At 41.5% G+C, this 17,564-nt stretch overlaps 5 protein-coding genes across 11 annotated transcripts in view; 2 read left to right on the forward strand and 3 right to left on the reverse strand.

The window, feature by feature from the left end:
- Pax (paxillin) overlaps nucleotides 1–1,748 on the reverse strand; it is a 26,635-nt gene extending 24,887 nt beyond the window's left edge. The window contains exon 1 of the mRNA XM_011154249.3: nucleotides 1,569–1,748. Coding sequence (XP_011152551.1) covers nucleotides 1,569–1,581 — 13 coding nt within the window. The 5' untranslated portion in view covers nucleotides 1,582–1,748. The remainder of the gene's footprint in view (nucleotides 1–1,568) is intronic.
- On the reverse strand, nucleotides 1,717–5,137 carry LOC105191102 (peptidyl-prolyl cis-trans isomerase-like 2). Of its 2 annotated transcripts, XM_011154251.3 has the most exons (11): nucleotides 5,037–5,137; nucleotides 4,782–4,834; nucleotides 4,251–4,617; nucleotides 3,927–4,092; nucleotides 3,685–3,836; nucleotides 3,468–3,591; nucleotides 3,216–3,364; nucleotides 2,907–3,058; nucleotides 2,482–2,814; nucleotides 2,289–2,395; nucleotides 1,717–1,844 (listed from the first exon to the last, which is right to left on the reverse strand). In XM_011154251.3, the coding sequence occupies exons 2-10, from the start codon at nucleotides 4,811–4,813 to the stop codon at nucleotides 2,299–2,301; spliced, it is 1,572 nt and encodes a 523-aa protein (XP_011152553.1). In that variant the 5' UTR covers nucleotides 4,814–4,834; nucleotides 5,037–5,137; the 3' UTR covers nucleotides 1,717–1,844; nucleotides 2,289–2,298. The 2 variants fall into 2 exon arrangements, with proteins under 2 accessions (XP_011152553.1, XP_025158867.1); XM_025303082.1 differs by lacking the exon at nucleotides 1,717–1,844 and having other exon boundaries at nucleotides 2,215–2,395.
- A 75-nt stretch (nucleotides 5,138–5,212) lies between these two features.
- mRpL11 (mitochondrial ribosomal protein L11) lies at nucleotides 5,213–6,660 on the forward strand. Of its 2 annotated transcripts, none has more exons than XM_011154252.3 (3): nucleotides 5,213–5,463; nucleotides 5,742–5,931; nucleotides 6,185–6,660. In XM_011154252.3, exons 1-3 carry the CDS (start codon nucleotides 5,335–5,337, stop codon nucleotides 6,448–6,450), a joined length of 585 nt encoding a protein of 194 aa, XP_011152554.1. In that variant the 5' UTR covers nucleotides 5,213–5,334; the 3' UTR covers nucleotides 6,451–6,660. The 2 variants fall into 2 exon arrangements, with proteins under 2 accessions (XP_011152554.1, XP_025158868.1); XM_025303083.1 differs by lacking the exon at nucleotides 5,213–5,463 and adding an exon at nucleotides 5,519–5,649.
- An 8-nt stretch (nucleotides 6,661–6,668) lies between these two features.
- Nucleotides 6,669–17,488, reverse strand: LOC105191106 (aarF domain containing kinase 1). Of its 5 annotated transcripts, none has more exons than XM_025303080.1 (9): nucleotides 17,273–17,488; nucleotides 16,826–17,016; nucleotides 16,251–16,490; nucleotides 11,088–11,195; nucleotides 10,953–11,015; nucleotides 10,481–10,791; nucleotides 9,880–10,162; nucleotides 9,709–9,758; nucleotides 8,747–8,870 (listed from the first exon to the last, which is right to left on the reverse strand). In XM_025303080.1, exons 1-8 carry the CDS (start codon nucleotides 17,463–17,465, stop codon nucleotides 9,717–9,719), a joined length of 1,431 nt encoding a protein of 476 aa, XP_025158865.1. In that variant the 5' UTR covers nucleotides 17,466–17,488; the 3' UTR covers nucleotides 8,747–8,870; nucleotides 9,709–9,716. The 5 variants fall into 5 exon arrangements, with proteins under 5 accessions (XP_011152560.1, XP_025158864.1, XP_025158865.1 ...); XM_025303081.1 differs by lacking the exon at nucleotides 8,747–8,870 and adding an exon at nucleotides 8,879–9,157; XM_011154254.3 differs by lacking the exon at nucleotides 8,747–8,870 and having other exon boundaries at nucleotides 9,423–9,758.
- Nucleotides 11,922–16,255, forward strand: LOC105191105 (transient receptor potential channel pyrexia-like). Its single transcript, XM_011154253.3, has 6 exons — nucleotides 11,922–12,532; nucleotides 12,607–12,905; nucleotides 13,098–13,280; nucleotides 13,356–13,641; nucleotides 14,051–14,428; nucleotides 14,505–16,255. The coding sequence occupies exons 1-6, from the start codon at nucleotides 12,416–12,418 to the stop codon at nucleotides 16,053–16,055; spliced, it is 2,814 nt and encodes a 937-aa protein (XP_011152555.1). The 5' UTR covers nucleotides 11,922–12,415; the 3' UTR covers nucleotides 16,056–16,255.
- Nucleotides 17,489–17,564: the final 76 nt, after the last annotated feature.

Below are 17,564 nucleotides of genomic sequence, written 5' to 3' on the forward strand. Positions count from 1 at the left end.
GGACTCGCGACGAGAGTTTTAATTAGTCGGAAGAGCAAGCGCCGCACAGCGATGCCAAGACGAGCAGAGTCTTCTTCATTTTCGGAAATGTACAGCTGGATGTTTAAATATATTTACATCGTATTAAATACGTACTTGTTTACCTTGATGTTTGACAAGGCTTGCGACTTTTACTACGACGAGTTTGTTGCTTTCTATCTTTCCTCGAAAATACATTCCAAGTATCTTTCCGTCGAGAACAAGGGAGAAGTTAAAGTTTCTTGTACAAATTAAGATGCGTATAGCGCCAAGTGAACGAACAGCGAGTAAACGAGGAACAGCAAACAACGGACAGTAAATTCGGCAAATTTACACAGCAAATATGAGCCAAATGTTCGCGAGCGCTCGATTCGCTTTCGATCCGCTTTGATGCAATACATAAAAAAATTAATCAATATTTCGATGTTTTGTTCGCTCGGGGTGTACGCACCTTTACGTACCTTTACGTAGCTTACATAGGACGAGAACGCACGCATTTATTTATCAATGAAGATATGTTTGTGACAGCTTGTATCGATAATAGCGATGCTCATTGATAAGCGATCGACCTATATAGGCTATAGATATTAGAGTTGTGAACGAATGAGGATATCATAACTATTCGGCTACTCGTCCATTGAAATGGACAATTGAATGGAATGTTTATCAACAGTTCTGAGGGCGAGTACTTGAGCGAAACAAACATGCGTTCATTTTTACTTAAGATTTCTCTACTCAACGGACGGAGAACGGAAACGGGGAAGAGAGCAATATCTGAAAGTATCAATATTTTCGAAAACGTAACCATACCGATATTTCGATATACACCCCCCCCCCGCCTGCTCATGGCAGACAACAAACGACAGACACCAACGTCGACAAACGTGTTTCGGTAAACACGTCGCGGTATCGACACGCTCTGTCGACAAACTTTAGTCTGTCTCTAAAATGTGTCTTTACGCATCGATACTTCCAGTGCGAAAGGGTAAAGCCCTAAACACAATGCCAGGCAACAGGTAATAAGAATAAAAATAGACCAATCACAATCGACTATTACAAGAATAATCTATTGTGATTGGTCTGTTTTTATTCTTATTGCCTGTTGCCTGACATTGTGTTTAGGGCTTAACGGTATCGATACTCAAATTCCAGCATCCTCGCTCGTCTGACAAGTCGAAACGAAAACACGTCCCTGAAGACGCCCGATGGATGCGTCTCTCGTCGGTATTGATGCTGGAATAAAGAATCCAGCGTCTTTTTGTGCACTTGATAAGCGTAACGAACGAAAACGCATCTTGCAGCATCGACCACCACCAATGCGAAAGCGCAGCGGTATCGATACTCCGATATGTTCCAGCATCCCTGTGTTTTTGACAGGTGCTCCCGATGAAAACATGTATCGGAGCACCGATACCCTCGGCGTTGGATGCCTATTCACGACGGTATCGATAAATACCAGCGACAAATCTCAACGTCTCTGGACGCCTGACAGGCAGGAGTTTGGAGGTTAGCTCTCGGTGACGCGTCTGTGTTTTGGAACGTTTACTCACCTAGATCGTCCATGGTGCGAGCGCGTTCCCAGGACGCACAGGATTCCGCAGTTACACGCAGCCGCCTGCGAACACCCTGAGTCACGTCGTCAAGATCACGAGGAAGCGCGAGACACGCGCGATTCTCGCTTACAAATGTCCCGTGCTGGTCGTCTCCGCTTCAGTTCACACACACGCTCGCTCTCGTTCACTCACTCGCCGAACATCAAACATGGAGGCTCCGGCTCGATTGCGTCTCTTCCATCAGTGACCGCCCTGTACTATACCGGACGGTTTCTAAACATGAGAACAGTGTAATTTTTCTCGCGAAAGGCCAAGGACGATAAGAAATATTTTTCAACAAGAATTTGTTGAAATCAATCCTCCTGATAGTGTACAAATATGTGTACGTGAGTATACATATATACGCACACATATATTTGCCTTCCACTGTACACAAGAATAATCGAAATTTATATTTCACAATGATATTGTGTGTATCAAATTTCTTGAGACTGGAAAAGTTTTCCGTATATATAGAAATGATAGAAAATTATCGAAAAATTTCTTATTAGCCAAATTTTGCGATTATAATTTACATTATTTACAAGTTGTTAGGTCCTTGGTAAAGATCACACAAAAATCAAGAAACCTACTACTAATAGAATGATATAAATACAGATATATTTTTACTTGTTCATTGATCATAAACTAACGAAAAAGCATATATTTAATATTTACATATAATTTGTTAAAACGTAAACGAAGAGAAATCTCCGTATGTTTGCGTCAGGGATATTTTCTTCTTCTTCGCAATAGACTCCGTGTTCGAGTCCCGTTTGTCCGACCTGTGAAAAATCGAATCCATATCGCAAACAAATCACATAAATAAGTTGCAATTCTCTGAACGAATGTAACAATTAAAAAGTCTTACTTTTCCGGCTCTAGCTTCACATATTTTCCTATGCCGGACCGGTAAACTTTATGAGTTTCGTTCTTGTCTTTCTTGTCCGCTGAATTTTTCTGATTCGCCTCTTCAGCTAGTCGTTCCATTTCGGCGGCACGTTCCGATGCGAGCTGTTCGTCGGCTTCTCGAAAGGGATCCACAAAGACCTGAATGCTCTGCAAAACTATATCCTCGATCGGCCGGTCTTTGTTGTCTACCTCTACCTTCTCGATCTCGTTCAACGTGTCGAAACCACCGACTATCTTTCCAAAGACCGTATGTTTGCGATCCAGATGTTTGCACGAGCGGAATGTGATGAAACTAAAACGTTATAACGATAACGTTAATAAAGAAAGCGAGACACGAGGCGATGCATATTAAGGTTGCGCGCGGTATATTGATTTGAAACTCACAATTGAGATCCGTTAGTATTCGGGCCCGAGTTTGCCATGGACAGAATACCTCTGCCCAGATGAGACAGAACTGGCTTGAATTCATCCTCAAACGGTTTACCCCAAATCGACTCGCCGCCGTTACCAGTATTTGTTGGATCGCCACCTTGAATCTGCAACAGCAGGATCAAATCCTTCAATTGTAATAACGTATTATAAAATGATAACAAGCTTAACAAATACAGCTTAACAAATTTTGAAAAAGATTATATCTTTTTGTAAACATAGAATATGTCTGAAACTTTAAATATTCATTTTGATTTTACTTGCCATAAAATTTCGTATCGACCTATGGAACTTTGTGCCATTGTAGTAACCGTTTTGGCAATGTTTGATGAAGTTCTCACAGGTCTTTGGAACCAGGTCGCAGAATAATTCTAGATTCAGGGCTCCGAAATTCGTAAATAATCTTACGTATCCTAAAAGAGAGAAAATTAAGAGATTATTTCGATCGTAAACTTGGACAATTCTAATGTACACGTAATATTAACAGTAATAACAATAGTAGAATGACCCATATACCTTTTTTTTTAACTCTCTCGTATCGCACTAGATCCTCCGCAATTATCGCCGCTTGATGAGTAGTCTCTGCTGGCATTACCGTCGAAGTAAATCCAGCAGCGACCGCGCCAGTAGAATAGTGTGCCTGCATATAAATAAACAAAAATTACTTTCAGTTACTTCCAATACCGAGACGAAACCTATATTAGCTTATAAAAATATAAGATAATATACAAACAGCATTAAATTTGTCAGCTTTTTGCTTAGACGTGTCCTCTGTGCTGGTTTTTGCTGGTTTGTATTCTCTCTCAAGTTCTGCTAAAATTTCTTTAGTCTCTGTCGAAACGGTCTTCAATTTCGCGTTTGGATTATTTCGTTCTCTTATTGTTTCTACAAAATGTGTATTCACGTACAATATTTCCAAAAGAAAGTGTCAGTCGTAACAACTGCCTTTTTCAAAACAAGCTTTTGAAAACTTACCTTCGTCTTCCATTCTTATGTTATTTTTAATATGATGAAATGTGGACAGATTAAATTTCATTGCATCGTTTGGATCTTGAATCGTGATAATATCTTTTCGTATAAATGGCTGATCGCTCATCAAGTCTTTCCAATTTGCAGTTTTTATATTTAACTGTTCAACAGCCTGGAAAAATAATATATTTTTATGGTATTTTTCTTTTATATTTTATTCAATTTAGTATCTATTATATAGAATAGCCTGTAATACAATAATATAAGCAAAACATATGGAATAAAATGAAACAACAAATTATTAAAGATAAAAGTATCTTGTATACTAACCTCATAAGAGAACACATTCCCTGTGGTTTTGATGGCGACAATATGTGAATGCTTTGTAAACAATTTGTAAAGAACAGGACATTGATATTCATCTTGTGCATTCTTGTGAAAATTTAATTTAATAAGGTTCTTTGCATCCAGTGGCTTGCCTGTTACAGGATTATGTTTATACCGTTTTAAATACTCTAAAATAGCTTCCAGTTCAAACACATTGCCATGTACATCACAGTAAGGATGTTCAAAAGGTTGTAGACTCAAACAACAATGGTTGTAAGGTAATCGTCTGAATGTTTTCTCTTCGCTGGTTTCTAAAGTTCCTGATTTTCTTCCACCATATAATGTTGACCACTCTGTATATGTCAAGTACCTGAAAGAATTCCCAAGTTTGTCAGTTAATTAAAATAAGTTGAGTATGTGATTTTACAGCTAGTATATAATAAAAAAGTATGGAAGCCTAAGATATCTGCTTTAACATTAAATCACAAAATAGTTAATGTACATTATTCAAAACAACAATAGCATATAACTTACATTTTATCTTTCTGATGCTGGCGTTTCCCCATTTTTTAAAATTTTCCGAGTACCTTTAATGAAAAAAATACTGCAAAGTTATATTAATATATGCTGGGTGATTTGTAACAAGTTAGATCTCAAGGTTATGTTGTTGAAACGTCTAAAAATCACGTTAAAACTACGAAGATACAAAAACACCAAAAAACTGGCAAAAAGAAATTAGATTTCAGTAAGACTAATTATAAATACATTAATTACAATTCAAGATGATACCTTTTCCTTATTGTTTTACTAGATCAACAAACAATTCTTCTTATTCAGAAATTCAGAAATCTCACTCTCTCACAATGCTGCCATCTGTCCAAACATGCTAAACATAAATATAAGAATATAAGATGGACCAGAGGGCGCTGTGTAAATTATTCACGTGCGCCCTCTATTTTAACAGAAATGAAGAAATTTTATCGGTATAAGCAGAGAGGAACGATTTCTCTCTGGTACGAGGTTAGGAGTGGTTACGAGTTAATTGAACTTTTATTTCCAAGCAAGTGTTCTTATAAAACGTTGAAAAATGTCAAAGATGGGTAGGATGAAACTCAAGAAAGTAGTAGAAAAAATCGACCATTCATCAAAATTATGTGTAAATATTGGTGCAGGCATGGCATCGCCTGCACCACCACTTGGTCCTCAACTAGGACAGGTTAGGAAATATTTTAAAATATTGTAAACTGGATCAATGGAATATATTTTCGTAGTAGATTCAAAGATTCAATATTATCATTTATCAAATTTCCATGCGTTTGGTTGATCTACTCTAACTATCTCGAGACTTAACAAAATGCTTAAGAAAGCTTGTTCGCTATTTACAAAAGAGAAGAAATTGAATGTAAATACACACATCTCATATCAACTTATACTTATACTACTTATAATAACTTATAGTATGTGATTGTAAGATACAACTTGTTCTATCTTCAGAGGAATATTAACATTGCAAATTTCTGCAAGGACTTCAATCAAAGAACAGCCGATATCAAGGAAGGTATTCCTATGCCATGCAGAGTCAAAGTACATTCAGATAGAACATATGATTTAGTGATTCATAAGCCACCAGCAACATACTATTTAAAACAAGCGGCTGGTATACAAAAAGGAATGATAAAAAAAGGTAGACATACAAATTCTTATTATGAATTCAGTCAACTTTAATTCTAATCTATTGTGTTATTTTCAAGAAATATAGTAGCAATAATTGTTTACATTTTAAAATATTTTAACATGTTCAAAGATATTATTTAGTATTATATTATGACAAAATAAATATTATCTATATTTTTATATATCAAGTTTTCTCTCAGTGTCTCATATAATAAGAAATAAAATAAGAATAGAGATTCGTAAAGTATAAAAAATAATTTTAGGTGATGTAGCTGGCAAAATCACTCTTAAGCATCTATACGAGATTGCCAAAATTAAATCTGAAGACCCACCTCTGGCATTAATGACACTGGAGCAAGTTTGTCAAATGTTGGTTGGTATTGCTCGCACATGTGGTATTGAAGTCGTGCGGGAAATAGACCCAGTTGAGTACGCTGAATTCTTAAAAAACAGAGAAGTGATTCTCACGGAGTTCCGCGAGGAACTTCGATTAGCCAAAGAAACAAAAGTGCTTAGGACTAATATATAAACATGAACATATACCAAACTTTATACTGTTGTATTGCACATATATATATTTAGTGAAAATGAGAAGATTATATTAAAAACATTTTTGTGTACTATTTACTTGCGGAAGAAACGTATTTCGATGAATGACTTTCTACAAGAAATTTTAACCGAATATTATCGTTTGACGCATCGCATTTTTAGAGAATAGTAAAAATAATTAAAAACTTAACGAATGTGTATTAATTACAAAATTATCTTTATTAAGTTTATACAATCTTGACGGTTATCTTTAATTATTTTAATTATTTTTTAATTTAATTCAATCAACAAGTAAACACACAATGGATCAAACGAGTAGCAAAACGAATTACTATGTACAGAATCGAAGACGAGATCACCGCATTATTGTGCGTATCATCCAAGAGTCTGTTCTTTTCAACATTGGAATATGCTAAAAAATGCATAGAAAGATTGTAAAAACGATAGTTGAGAAGAACAGAATTTATGAGAGATATAAATCCATACAATCATCTTGTTAAAAAACGAAACGTATTTATAATTTAGAGAGAGATTTTGTTAGAACGGATAGAAATCATTTGTCCACAGGGAATTGACTGCATTGTTCAAATTGAATTGCAGCAGGCCTAAGTACACATAGTAAACAGACAGCTTGAAAAGTGTCCAGCGTTCTAACAATAACACTTGACATTTGTCCCACTTGCTTGAACATTGCCTCAGCTTCTCGCCGTACACGGAGCGTACGCAGCACCTGGACATCTCCATCATCGCTGACATTCTGGCCTGGGTATGCAGCGAGTACTCGATACCGCGCACCAGATCGTTGGTCTTGAGAATTAGCAGCATTTGTCGATTCACTCGATTCAGTACGGTGCTGATTTGTGGCAAGAAATTCGGAATGTTCTTTTGGAACTGCTCCTTCTCCGTTGGGTCGTATTTGCTCTTACGCACGCCGGCCACAATGGTGTCCCATGTTCTGCCCGACACCATACAAACCAGCAGGCCGTAGTAGTCGCCGACACCGAGCTGTGTGCAGTACTTCTTCATCGTCGCTTGGTCGCCGTCCAAGATCGCCAGCCATAGCTTCGAGTAGTCCCAGCGAAACTCGTCGGACAGATTGGCATATAAACCATGATCCAACAGCACGATCTCTGCCTGTGAGTCGTGGTTACGCACCAAGATGTTGCCGGGATGCGGATCCGAGTGTACGAAGCCATCGATGAAAATCATGTGGCTATAGAGACGGCCGAGCTTGCTGCTGACTTCATACGGGTTCAAGCGATGTGCGCGCATGTACTCGAGGTCGTTCACCTGACCGCCCTCCAGAAACTCCATCGTGAGCACGCGCGACGTCGTCACGTCCCAATATATCCTCGGTATTAGCAACCATCGATAGCTGGCGAAGAGCTTGCTCACTTTCTCGGCGTTTTTGCCCTCGTGACTGAAATTCAGCTCCTGTGGAATATTCTTTTTCGTCTCGTCCACGAGCCAGTCGAACTTGAAGTCTGGGAACACCAGTGACGTGATCTTTACTAACGCTGACATTGTCTTGATGTCGACGTAGGAGTTGCTCTTGACGGCTCGATGCTGAACTTTTACAGCCACCACATCGCCGTTCTTTAACACCGCCTTATGCACCTGCGCGAGACTAGCAGTACCCAAAGGCTCTGGGTCAATACTCTGGAATATCTCGTATGGATCTTTCTTAAAGTCTTCTTTGATCACTGTTAGCACATCTTTGAATGAGGATTGTGGCGCCGAACTGTGTAGTACACGCAAGGTATGTACATATTCCTGAGGTAGAAGATAATCCAATGCACCTATATGCTGGCCAACTTTGATATAAACTCCCTTGTTGGCGCAGCAAAGCTCCAGTAGTTTCTGGGCTCCATATTTGTGAGCATTTGACTTCAGTTGCAAATATTCTGCTGATACCTTATCTAATTTACTGTTGTATAGTTCCTTCTGATAGTGGCGGCCTATTTCAAATACTGTGATCGCAGCCCGACCCAGTCGCACGATTCCAATGGCTCCGATATCATATTCATTAGCTCTGAGGGATGCCAGAGTACCTAGCCCGAGTGTACCAATAGCAACAGTTTTCAGCAGTCTTCTGGATATAAACATTGTCATCTGAAGTCCAAAATTTGCATTAAATTTATACTCTAAAGATGTGTCATAATAACTTTGCCAATCTTTTGTCCAAGGGACAATAAATCCCAATCTCTTTTGCTGTCTCTTTAGGTTAAACACGTTATAATAATATATAATAAAATTATATAATAAAAAATACTCACCTAGTAAAATCTACAAAGTGATGGTTATAAATTCGTATTACGCAAATACGACGTCGTAACATCGGACAGTACGATCGAGCGACACAGACGATTCAACTCAAGGTACCAGTTAACCTCATTGAGCCTACACAATTTCGACAAGTTTCACTATCAATTCTATGTCGGCCATCTACGATCCAGGTCGAGCGTACGATACTTTCATTGATGAATATGTATCAACAAATAGATATAGTGGTGGTCAATGTTCCTTTTAATTGCATACAGTTTGTTTCCTCTTTTCCTCACAACCTTGAAATACATCTATTGCATTTTAAGTACATGAGGTGTAACATGGTGCAGTTAAAAGGAACGAATCATGTTTGCCACGTGGGTGATGAAGTCATGAGGATATATAACCTGAATGAAAGTACGCTAAAAAAAATTACAAATTTACAAAAATTATATATAAAAAAAAAATAGTATTAATCGTGGTAGAAAAGTTTATTATTGCAACATGCAAATTACTTCATTTTTATCACAAAACATTGCCAATAAAAATTGACTTTGGAAAAAATGTCAGAGGAAATAAGTTGAAAAGAAAAAGGTTCATTCAAGGTTTATCCACATGCGAAAGTTGAATATAATTTCTTATTATTAATTCTCACATTATACAAATATAATAGTTTAATCAAGTAAATAAAAATTAAGTGCATTTGACAAATCAAGAATTTTATTACATCATATAAAAAGATAAGATAGTTATTTATGATAAAATTATCCCTCCGTAATAACCGTAATACCATTACAATGAGCCAAACCGGGCCAAAATCGAGCCAACCATATTGATCGATCAAAGATCACAGATGTAAATAAAATTTAAATAAAAAATGTAAATAAAAAATTACAAAATGCAAATTTTGCAAACAAAATATTTAATTTTTTTGCTATACTATAAAAGTGCGTGTAATGGACTACATGCTTACCGAATAGATCATTTAACGATCCCTCCTGCAGCCTGTTCCATCAGCATTTTCTGAAAACAAAATTGCAGGATCATTGCAGAGTTACCATCCACGAAAAAAAAGAAGAAAATATATAATATACGTATAGCTGAGGAAGTGTCTCAGCGTGCAATCTCTTCTCATTTGCGTTACCTTGATCTGCGGAACAGCATTCACCAACTGCAGCCCTAAACTCCTAGCGAGAACGATGGGTGCCGCTGTGCCCTGGTACAGACGATGGAGCGCGTCGATGGTGAACATTGTCGGCGTATTGTGACACTGTCTCTGTGTCTCGTACTGCCGCAAGTAGATCAAATCGTTCAGCCGACAGCCGTTCACAGTAGCTTCAGCGAGAAGCTTCGTCAGTACCGTCACATCGCCGAAACCTAGATTCACACCTTGACCAGCCAACGGGTGGACTCGATGAGCCGCATCCCTTAAACATGAAAATGAACCGTTGAATGTATGTTTATCGTTTGCATTGTAATCAAGAGGTAAAAACGATACGATATTTTACACTGAACTACACGAAACTCGATATTTGACAGAAAATACGACAGAAATATTTATGTTACATAATGTGATGTCAGGTATGATAAATGATACGGATATGATAAAAATTGATAGGAATATCGTAGGAATATTAGGAGTAGGAATCGTAGGAATTAAGTTTCAAGTTGAATATCGAATATTGTATCTTTTCCTTATTTCCCTTGCTTCAGGCAACTGAACTTTCGTTTTGAACTTTTCTTACCCGATCAACACCGCACCCAGCCGAACGTAAGACGCCGAGTGACCGAATCCCAAAGGAAACGCCGCTCGCGAACCTTCGACGATCGACGCTACGGAGGGTGGTAGTTGCCTGGATACACCGGTCTGTAGGGACAGAGTCTGGAGCAGCTGACGAAGCGCCGCCATACCACTCTCGACGATGTTGTTCTTCGGATAGACCTTCCACAGCGCCTCGTTTATCTTGTCGACGAATTCCTCTTCCGTGACTTTTAGAAGATTCTTCGCCTCCTTGGTCGGGACGCACCATACGAGCGAGCTGAGAGAATCTGTCAACTGTTCGAAAATCGCGACTTCGTTATTGCGAGATATTACATCAGGTGTCAATTTCTTCATCCTTCGTTGAATTACTCGAAATCGAAACACTTGTCCGAAATCGAGCATCATCGAGAAGAATGGATAAAGATTGACGAGTATAAGAATTGGTGGCCAATTACCGGGAGCAACGCGATCGGTCCAGTCGGGAGAAATCTCTGCCAAGCGACGATATTCTCCGTGGGCTGAAATTAAACGGTTTACAGGAGGCATCTGAATGTTACGACGATTCGGTATCTCTCGAAAAAATCGATTACCTCGGACAACTTGAGCGTCGCGACAATGGCCAATTGGTCGTACTGCCAATTCGGATATACCACACCCATCGCCTTTCGCACCAGCGAATTAACACCGTCGGCACCCACCTGCAACGCATTGTAACTTTATTTGCTTTTGATTCGGGCATAGCCGGCGCAGGCTGGCAGCGGCGTCTTTCTAAAATTATAAGCGTCGTCATGAGCGAAATATCGTTTTTGTCAGGATAATATCCGGCGATAACGCGGCAATCTGTATATTTATCTGTAATCATTGCCCTGTATTTATAGTCCGCACGGAAATAACACTTCTGTTTCACATTTGAGCGGCGATACTAGAGATTGTTTGTGTGCGTTAGTCAACATCTTGCACGAGTCTCTTACGTGTCGTAAACGTTCGCCTGCACACAAAGTTGCAGATATTATCTTACAAGAAACAGTTACAGCATATCGAAATATGCTCACAAACATAATCGTGCTTTTTAACATTAAAAATATTCTACACTTCCGCTATCGAAGCATTATCTAATATTATTTCAATTTGGAGAATTGTCCAATCATCGAAGCAGAATATTTAGTCATAAAATGCTTCCGCATTTTCCCAGTTTAAATTAACATTAAAGGAGCTAACGAGGAGCTAAAGGAACTGACGAGTTCTGCAGTTCTTTCGGAGAAGGACGTCGTTATCACTTGGCGTGCCGACTAATTCCGCTGAATGTACGTGTGAGGATCCGGGGGACGTGGGGGAACCGGACGATAAGGCGATGATCATTCGACATTTTTCTCGTAGGAAGAGCATTTGCGGTCGGGGAATTTCTTCTTTTCCCTCTCCGCCGATGAAACATACGAGTGAGGGAAGGGAAAAGAGAAAGAGGGAGAGAAAGAGCCGACGAGAGAGCAATGGGAGCTAAATATATGCTGACGCTATTTTATAAACATCAGAGAACACATGTGGGTATCATGGGATACACAGAGCCAGAATAGTTGGCTAAGTGTTCGGCGAGCGAGTGTGGACGATGTGCGCGTGCCAGGAAGTCATTAATTTTCCGAACGTCGAGGGAATTTCATCGAACCGATCCAACGACATGACCGCTGTCATCCATGAGAATCAACGTTTCGTACTGTCAGAGATTAACCAGGAAGATCCTAACGAACTGATCTAACGAGAGGAAATCACCGTCGCGCGCATGAATCATCGTCAATCGGCGTTATCTCGGTGCGTGGTGCCGCGAAAAGATGGTGTCGTGTCAGTGAGAATCGTAGGTGCGCGGTTGACACCTTCAGTGTTCAATTAATTTAATCTGGACCATTTCTTCGCGAGGCGCGCGACCATGTCGATTCTCAGTAGGAAGAATTTCTTCAAGAGATTATCGGGCAGTCGTCTGACGCGAGAGGCGCCGGTGATGGAGGCTGCCACCAGGACACCTTCGATAGTGATCAACAGTGAGGTCAGTGAGAAAGACGACGATCGCGCGACGATGATCGCCGCCGACGTTTCCTTAACATTCGTACTGAAATTTAGGAGGGTCACGAGGACATCTGGATGGACGAGGTGGACCACGGTAGCATCTCGTCCGAGGAAAGCTCCGAGTCCGTCACGTGCCACATACGGTCGGTGCCGATGACGCAAGAGCAACCTTGGAGCAAGGAGGAGGTTGAAGTGGCGTTATCGAATCTTGCCGCGGGTGAGGCCGCCCTCTCCCTGATCCTTACTCTTCAGGCGGATGCTCTGCAACGAACTTTGGAGGAATTCCAGTCTCTGACTCTCAACGAGACCGACTGCAGACATCGCAAGATCTCATTGCCTACGTTCGCAAACGGGTAACGAAATCAATATGGCAGCACAGACGATCGAGCCTGTAATTTATAGATTCGTTAGACTCAAGATGAAATCAACAAGCGTACGATAGAGACGTTGGATACAGACAGGGATTGTAACATGATGATTCCGTCCGATTAAATTCCGCGATAAACAAACTGATGAGATTTAACGTAGAACTACTACTCGTGTAGGTTGATGCGAAAGGCTCTGTTGGCCAGCGAAAACGGGGCGGCAGCTTCCGCGAGCCCTGGCCAACTACTCACCGGCTGGCCCGACACGTGTCTGCTGATTTCAAGCTGGCTAGGTCACACGGAGATTGCGAAGGCTCTGTTGGACAAAGGTGCTTCGGTTGCCGCGAAAGACAACGACGGAAGGTATGTAATGTCCCATGAACCTCCAGCCTAATCCCAATCACCAGAGACCGTGCTCTGATGCGCTATTATCTCCAGGACTCCGTTACATCTGGCGGCTTGCGCCGCGTCCGTGAGAATCGTCGAGGAACTGCTGAAGCACGGCGCAAATTCGAACGAGTGGGACCTCGGCAAGAAGTGCACGCCCTTGCATTGCGCTGCCGCGGCGGGTTGCGTCGCCACCGTCAAGTGCCTCATCAAGTATGGGGCGGACGTGGACGCCGGATTATCCGGCAGAAGTCCTCTTCATTACGCGGTGCTGAACAACGCCGGGGATTGCGTGGAGATTCTACTGCAAGCAGGTGCTTGTCCCAATAATCCACAGGTGCTCCTTCACCACGACCAATTCAAACGCGCACTTGGTGGGGAAGTGATCAGCCCGAGCGAGATGAAGCTTGATCGAAGCTAAAGACTTGGGCACTTCCGACTACTTTCAAACTCCATAGATCTGCAGAGACGTTCAGCCGGGAGAAAGTTGCTTTGTAAAATCCTGATGGATCTGATCGGTGCGCGCTCTTAGATTCAGCTAATACGAAGAGCAGAAACCAAGTGGGTTCACGAATTTTGCAGTAGTTGCAAAGCAGCTTTTCCCCCTGAGCACAGCCGACACAGATTTCATAACGTAGCAAACGTTGTGAATGCAGGAACAAATTACTTTCCCACCAAAGCAAAGCGTGTCTCTTCGAGGGACCAGAACCGTGTATCCGCCATGAATGAGCATGACTCTTTGTTAGGTTTACACGGAGACACCATTGCACGTGGCGGCTAGTCTGGGTAACGTCCGCTGCACTAAGCTGCTGCTGTGTCACGGAGCGGACGTGAGAGTGCAGCTAGGAGCGGCGAGATCGACACCCTTGCACTTGGCGGCCGAGGAGGGTAACGCAGAGTGCACCAAATTGCTGTTGGGTGCCGGCGCAGCTTGGGAGGCGAAGAACTCGCGTGGCCAAACGGCGATGCACCTGGCGGCGCTCGCGCTATCCGTGGAAACGTTGGACGTGCTGATCAGTGTCGGCGCAAAGGTGAACGCTGAAGACGACGATGGACGTACGCCTCTGCACGCCGCGGTCGCCAAGGCCTTGAGGGGCTGCGAGCTGGTGAAGACTTTAATACAGGTTGGTTAGTGAGTCAAATCGTTGAAATTGAAGCGACCAGGACGACAATAACCTACCTACGCTTTCGCTTTGAAAGGCAGGCGCCTCGGTCAATAAGGCGGACAAGTTCGGTTACACGCCGCTACACATTGCGGCCTTGAACGAGAGCTCGCCCATCGTGGTGTTGTTATTGCTGAAGGGCGCCGACGTGACGGCGCGGACGAAAGGCGGCGTCACTGCACTTAGCTTCATCATACGACGCACACCAGACGTGTTATCACGTTTCGTAGCGCGGTTAGACCAGGCGATCTCGTTGCATGATCACGAACTGGGAGACGTGGACTGCGAGCTGAGGCTAGACTTCAGGCCGTTGGTACCGGGTGGCCGAGGGGAAACGGACTTGATGCTCTGCCTGGTGGAAGTCGGCCAAGGCCACGTGCTGAAGCATCCGTTATGCGAGAGCTTCCTTTATCTCAAGTGGCTGCGCATTCGCAAGTTCTTCCTGCTCAGCCTGATCTTCCACTCAATCTTCGTTGCTCTCTTCACCAGCTATATCGGCGTTACCTACATATGGAACAACACCATGCACCTCAGTGGCATTCTCTTTTGGCCAGTGTTGGGTTTCACCTGCGTGCTCGCCTGCAAGGAACTTTTCCAGCTCGCTCACGGTATTTGCTCTTACGCTAGACGCTGGGAAAACTGGCTGCAGTGGAGCGTGATCTTAGCGTCGTCTGCCGTTCTCGTACGGCCGGTATATCTTTGGCAGAATCACGCCGCAGCGCTGGGGATTTTACTGGCCTGGATCGAGCTGATGATGGTGGTCGGTCGCTTCCCCATGTTCGGCATCTATATACAAATGTTTACTCAGGTGTCTATTAATTTTTTCAAGTTCCTCGCGGCTTACGTCTGCCTTATAGTCGGCTTCTCGCTGGGCTTCAGCGTGCTGCACAAGAATTACAAGTCGTTTGCCGACCCACTCGTTAGCTTGCTGAAGACGGTGATTATGATGTCCGGCGAGTTGGAGTTCGAGGATGTCTTTTTCAATAAGAAAGCATCGATCATGTATCCGGGCACGGCACATTTGATGCTGCTCAGCTTCGTTATCTTAGTGACGGTGATTCTGACGAATCTTATGGTCGGTCTAGCCGTGTCAGACATACAAGAGCTGCGTAGGTGCGCCGGTCTCGATCGGTTAGTGCGCAGAGCTGAGCTAGTGGCTCATTTGGAGAACATGCTGTTCTCCAAACTGTTGGATCGCGCGCCTACGAGGATAATAAAGCTGTGTAGAAAGGGCGCGTTGTTGTTACATCCCCCTTATCATTGCGCCCTTCATATCCGACCAAACGACCCGCGGGAGAGACGTCTCCCGCGAGAAATTATCAAAGCGATATATCGCCTGGTAAGCGAGAGGAGAACAAGGCAAGACAGGATGACTGTCAAGTACGCGACGCCGCAGAGCACATACGTGGATTCAAGTCACGCTAGACTCAGCAGAATGTACAGTAATGACAGCAATCAGCAGCAGCTGAACGAATTGGCGACCGAGCTGAAGAGATGTTCCTACAATATCAGCATGAAGTTGGACAGTCTGACCAGCAAGGTGGAGAATATCGCCAAGGATGCGGATACAACAGTGTATTTACGCTAACGCGCTAGATAAATGTTTCAGAGTGTTCATAAAATAAAAAAGAAGGCAAAATAGCATGACAATATGAAACAGTAGTAGTAGGCAAGGTACGATAAATCTCAAGGACCTTGCAATGATGACCTGATAGACTCATCAGAATTTCATATCCAATTTCTAATGGCAATGGATAAATGCAGCTTTGCATAAAGCACTCACCAGTAAACTGGCCTTGTAACGCTTCCCAGATTGTAGCTGTATGGTACTATACTCCTCTGATGTGTTTGGAAGCTTTATATCAGCAACCTTGGAGTTGTAGATTGTGGTTACATTTTCTTTTTGCGAAAGTTGCTTGTTGACTGCGTGCAACAATAAGTCATTCTCAACTATGTATGCTAACTCTTCATATAAGTAGTCCTCATTAAATGTTATCATAGCATCAGAACACGCATCCCACACCTGTGTGCAAAAAATGTAGAATTTTTAATTTCGTAACACATGGAGCAGAGTGCAATAAAAGCAATAACTATTGTACAAAGATCCCAATTAAAGATTGCTTTTTAATTGTAATATGTTAAATATTGTATAAACCATAAATTATGATGTATCTAGCTATTCATTTTTGTTAAAAGATTTTCAGATATTATCTTCATGGGATATTTTTCTACAATAAATTTAATAATGATATTATGTATGTATACATCTTCTTTCTTCATCAGTGCAATATTATAAACATAAGAGTTTGCTGAATTTGTTAATTCAATGTTTTAATAATGAAGAAAATATAAAGTTACCTGCATTTTTTTAACTGGACAATAACGAACTGCTTCTATGTGTTGCCATGCTCCTAAGCTAGACAACAAGATACGAGTCTGCTGATTTAGAGCAACAACACGATTAGAATACTGTTGCTGTGATGTGTACTCATGTTTATTACTACCCTCTAAAAGTAAAACTTTCTTGCCTTCTAATCTTCGATTGTTTGCTGAAAAAAAAAATACATATACACACGCACATACATATACTATTATCAAAAAATAATCAAATTTAATGTAAATAAATTGTATGTAATTTTAATTGTAATTGAATGTAATTTAATTATAGAAACAAGTTCAATTTGTTCTTCTTAAATAAATTTCCTACACTTGTTTTCTCCTACCTATTTAATCAATACTTTTGAATTGAGATGTTCTTATTTATTAATTCAACTATTCAACAGAAAGAGAAAGCGAGGATCTAACCTATGGAACATGCCATCGTCGTGCCGATCATGCCACCTCCGGTGACGATGATATCATAACTTTCTTCATCTCCCGCGGTAGTCGAATAGTTTTTCTTCGATACGGCGGCCGCATTAGAAATAATATACTTGAACTTTTGCGATAACGACGAAAAAACAATACGAGACAAGAATACCTCCTTGAGGATCACCATCTTGCGCGCATGAACGATGCGTCGAAAAACGTCGAAAAACAGTTGTGGCAGTTCCGACTGCACTCTTTTGCACTTTATCACACAAACACGCTTTTCATA

This window comes from Harpegnathos saltator, unplaced genomic scaffold, assembly GCF_003227715.2.
Source record: "Harpegnathos saltator strain DR-91 unplaced genomic scaffold, Hsal_v8.6 scaffold53, whole genome shotgun sequence".
Taxonomy (NCBI): domain Eukaryota; kingdom Metazoa; phylum Arthropoda; class Insecta; order Hymenoptera; family Formicidae; genus Harpegnathos; species Harpegnathos saltator.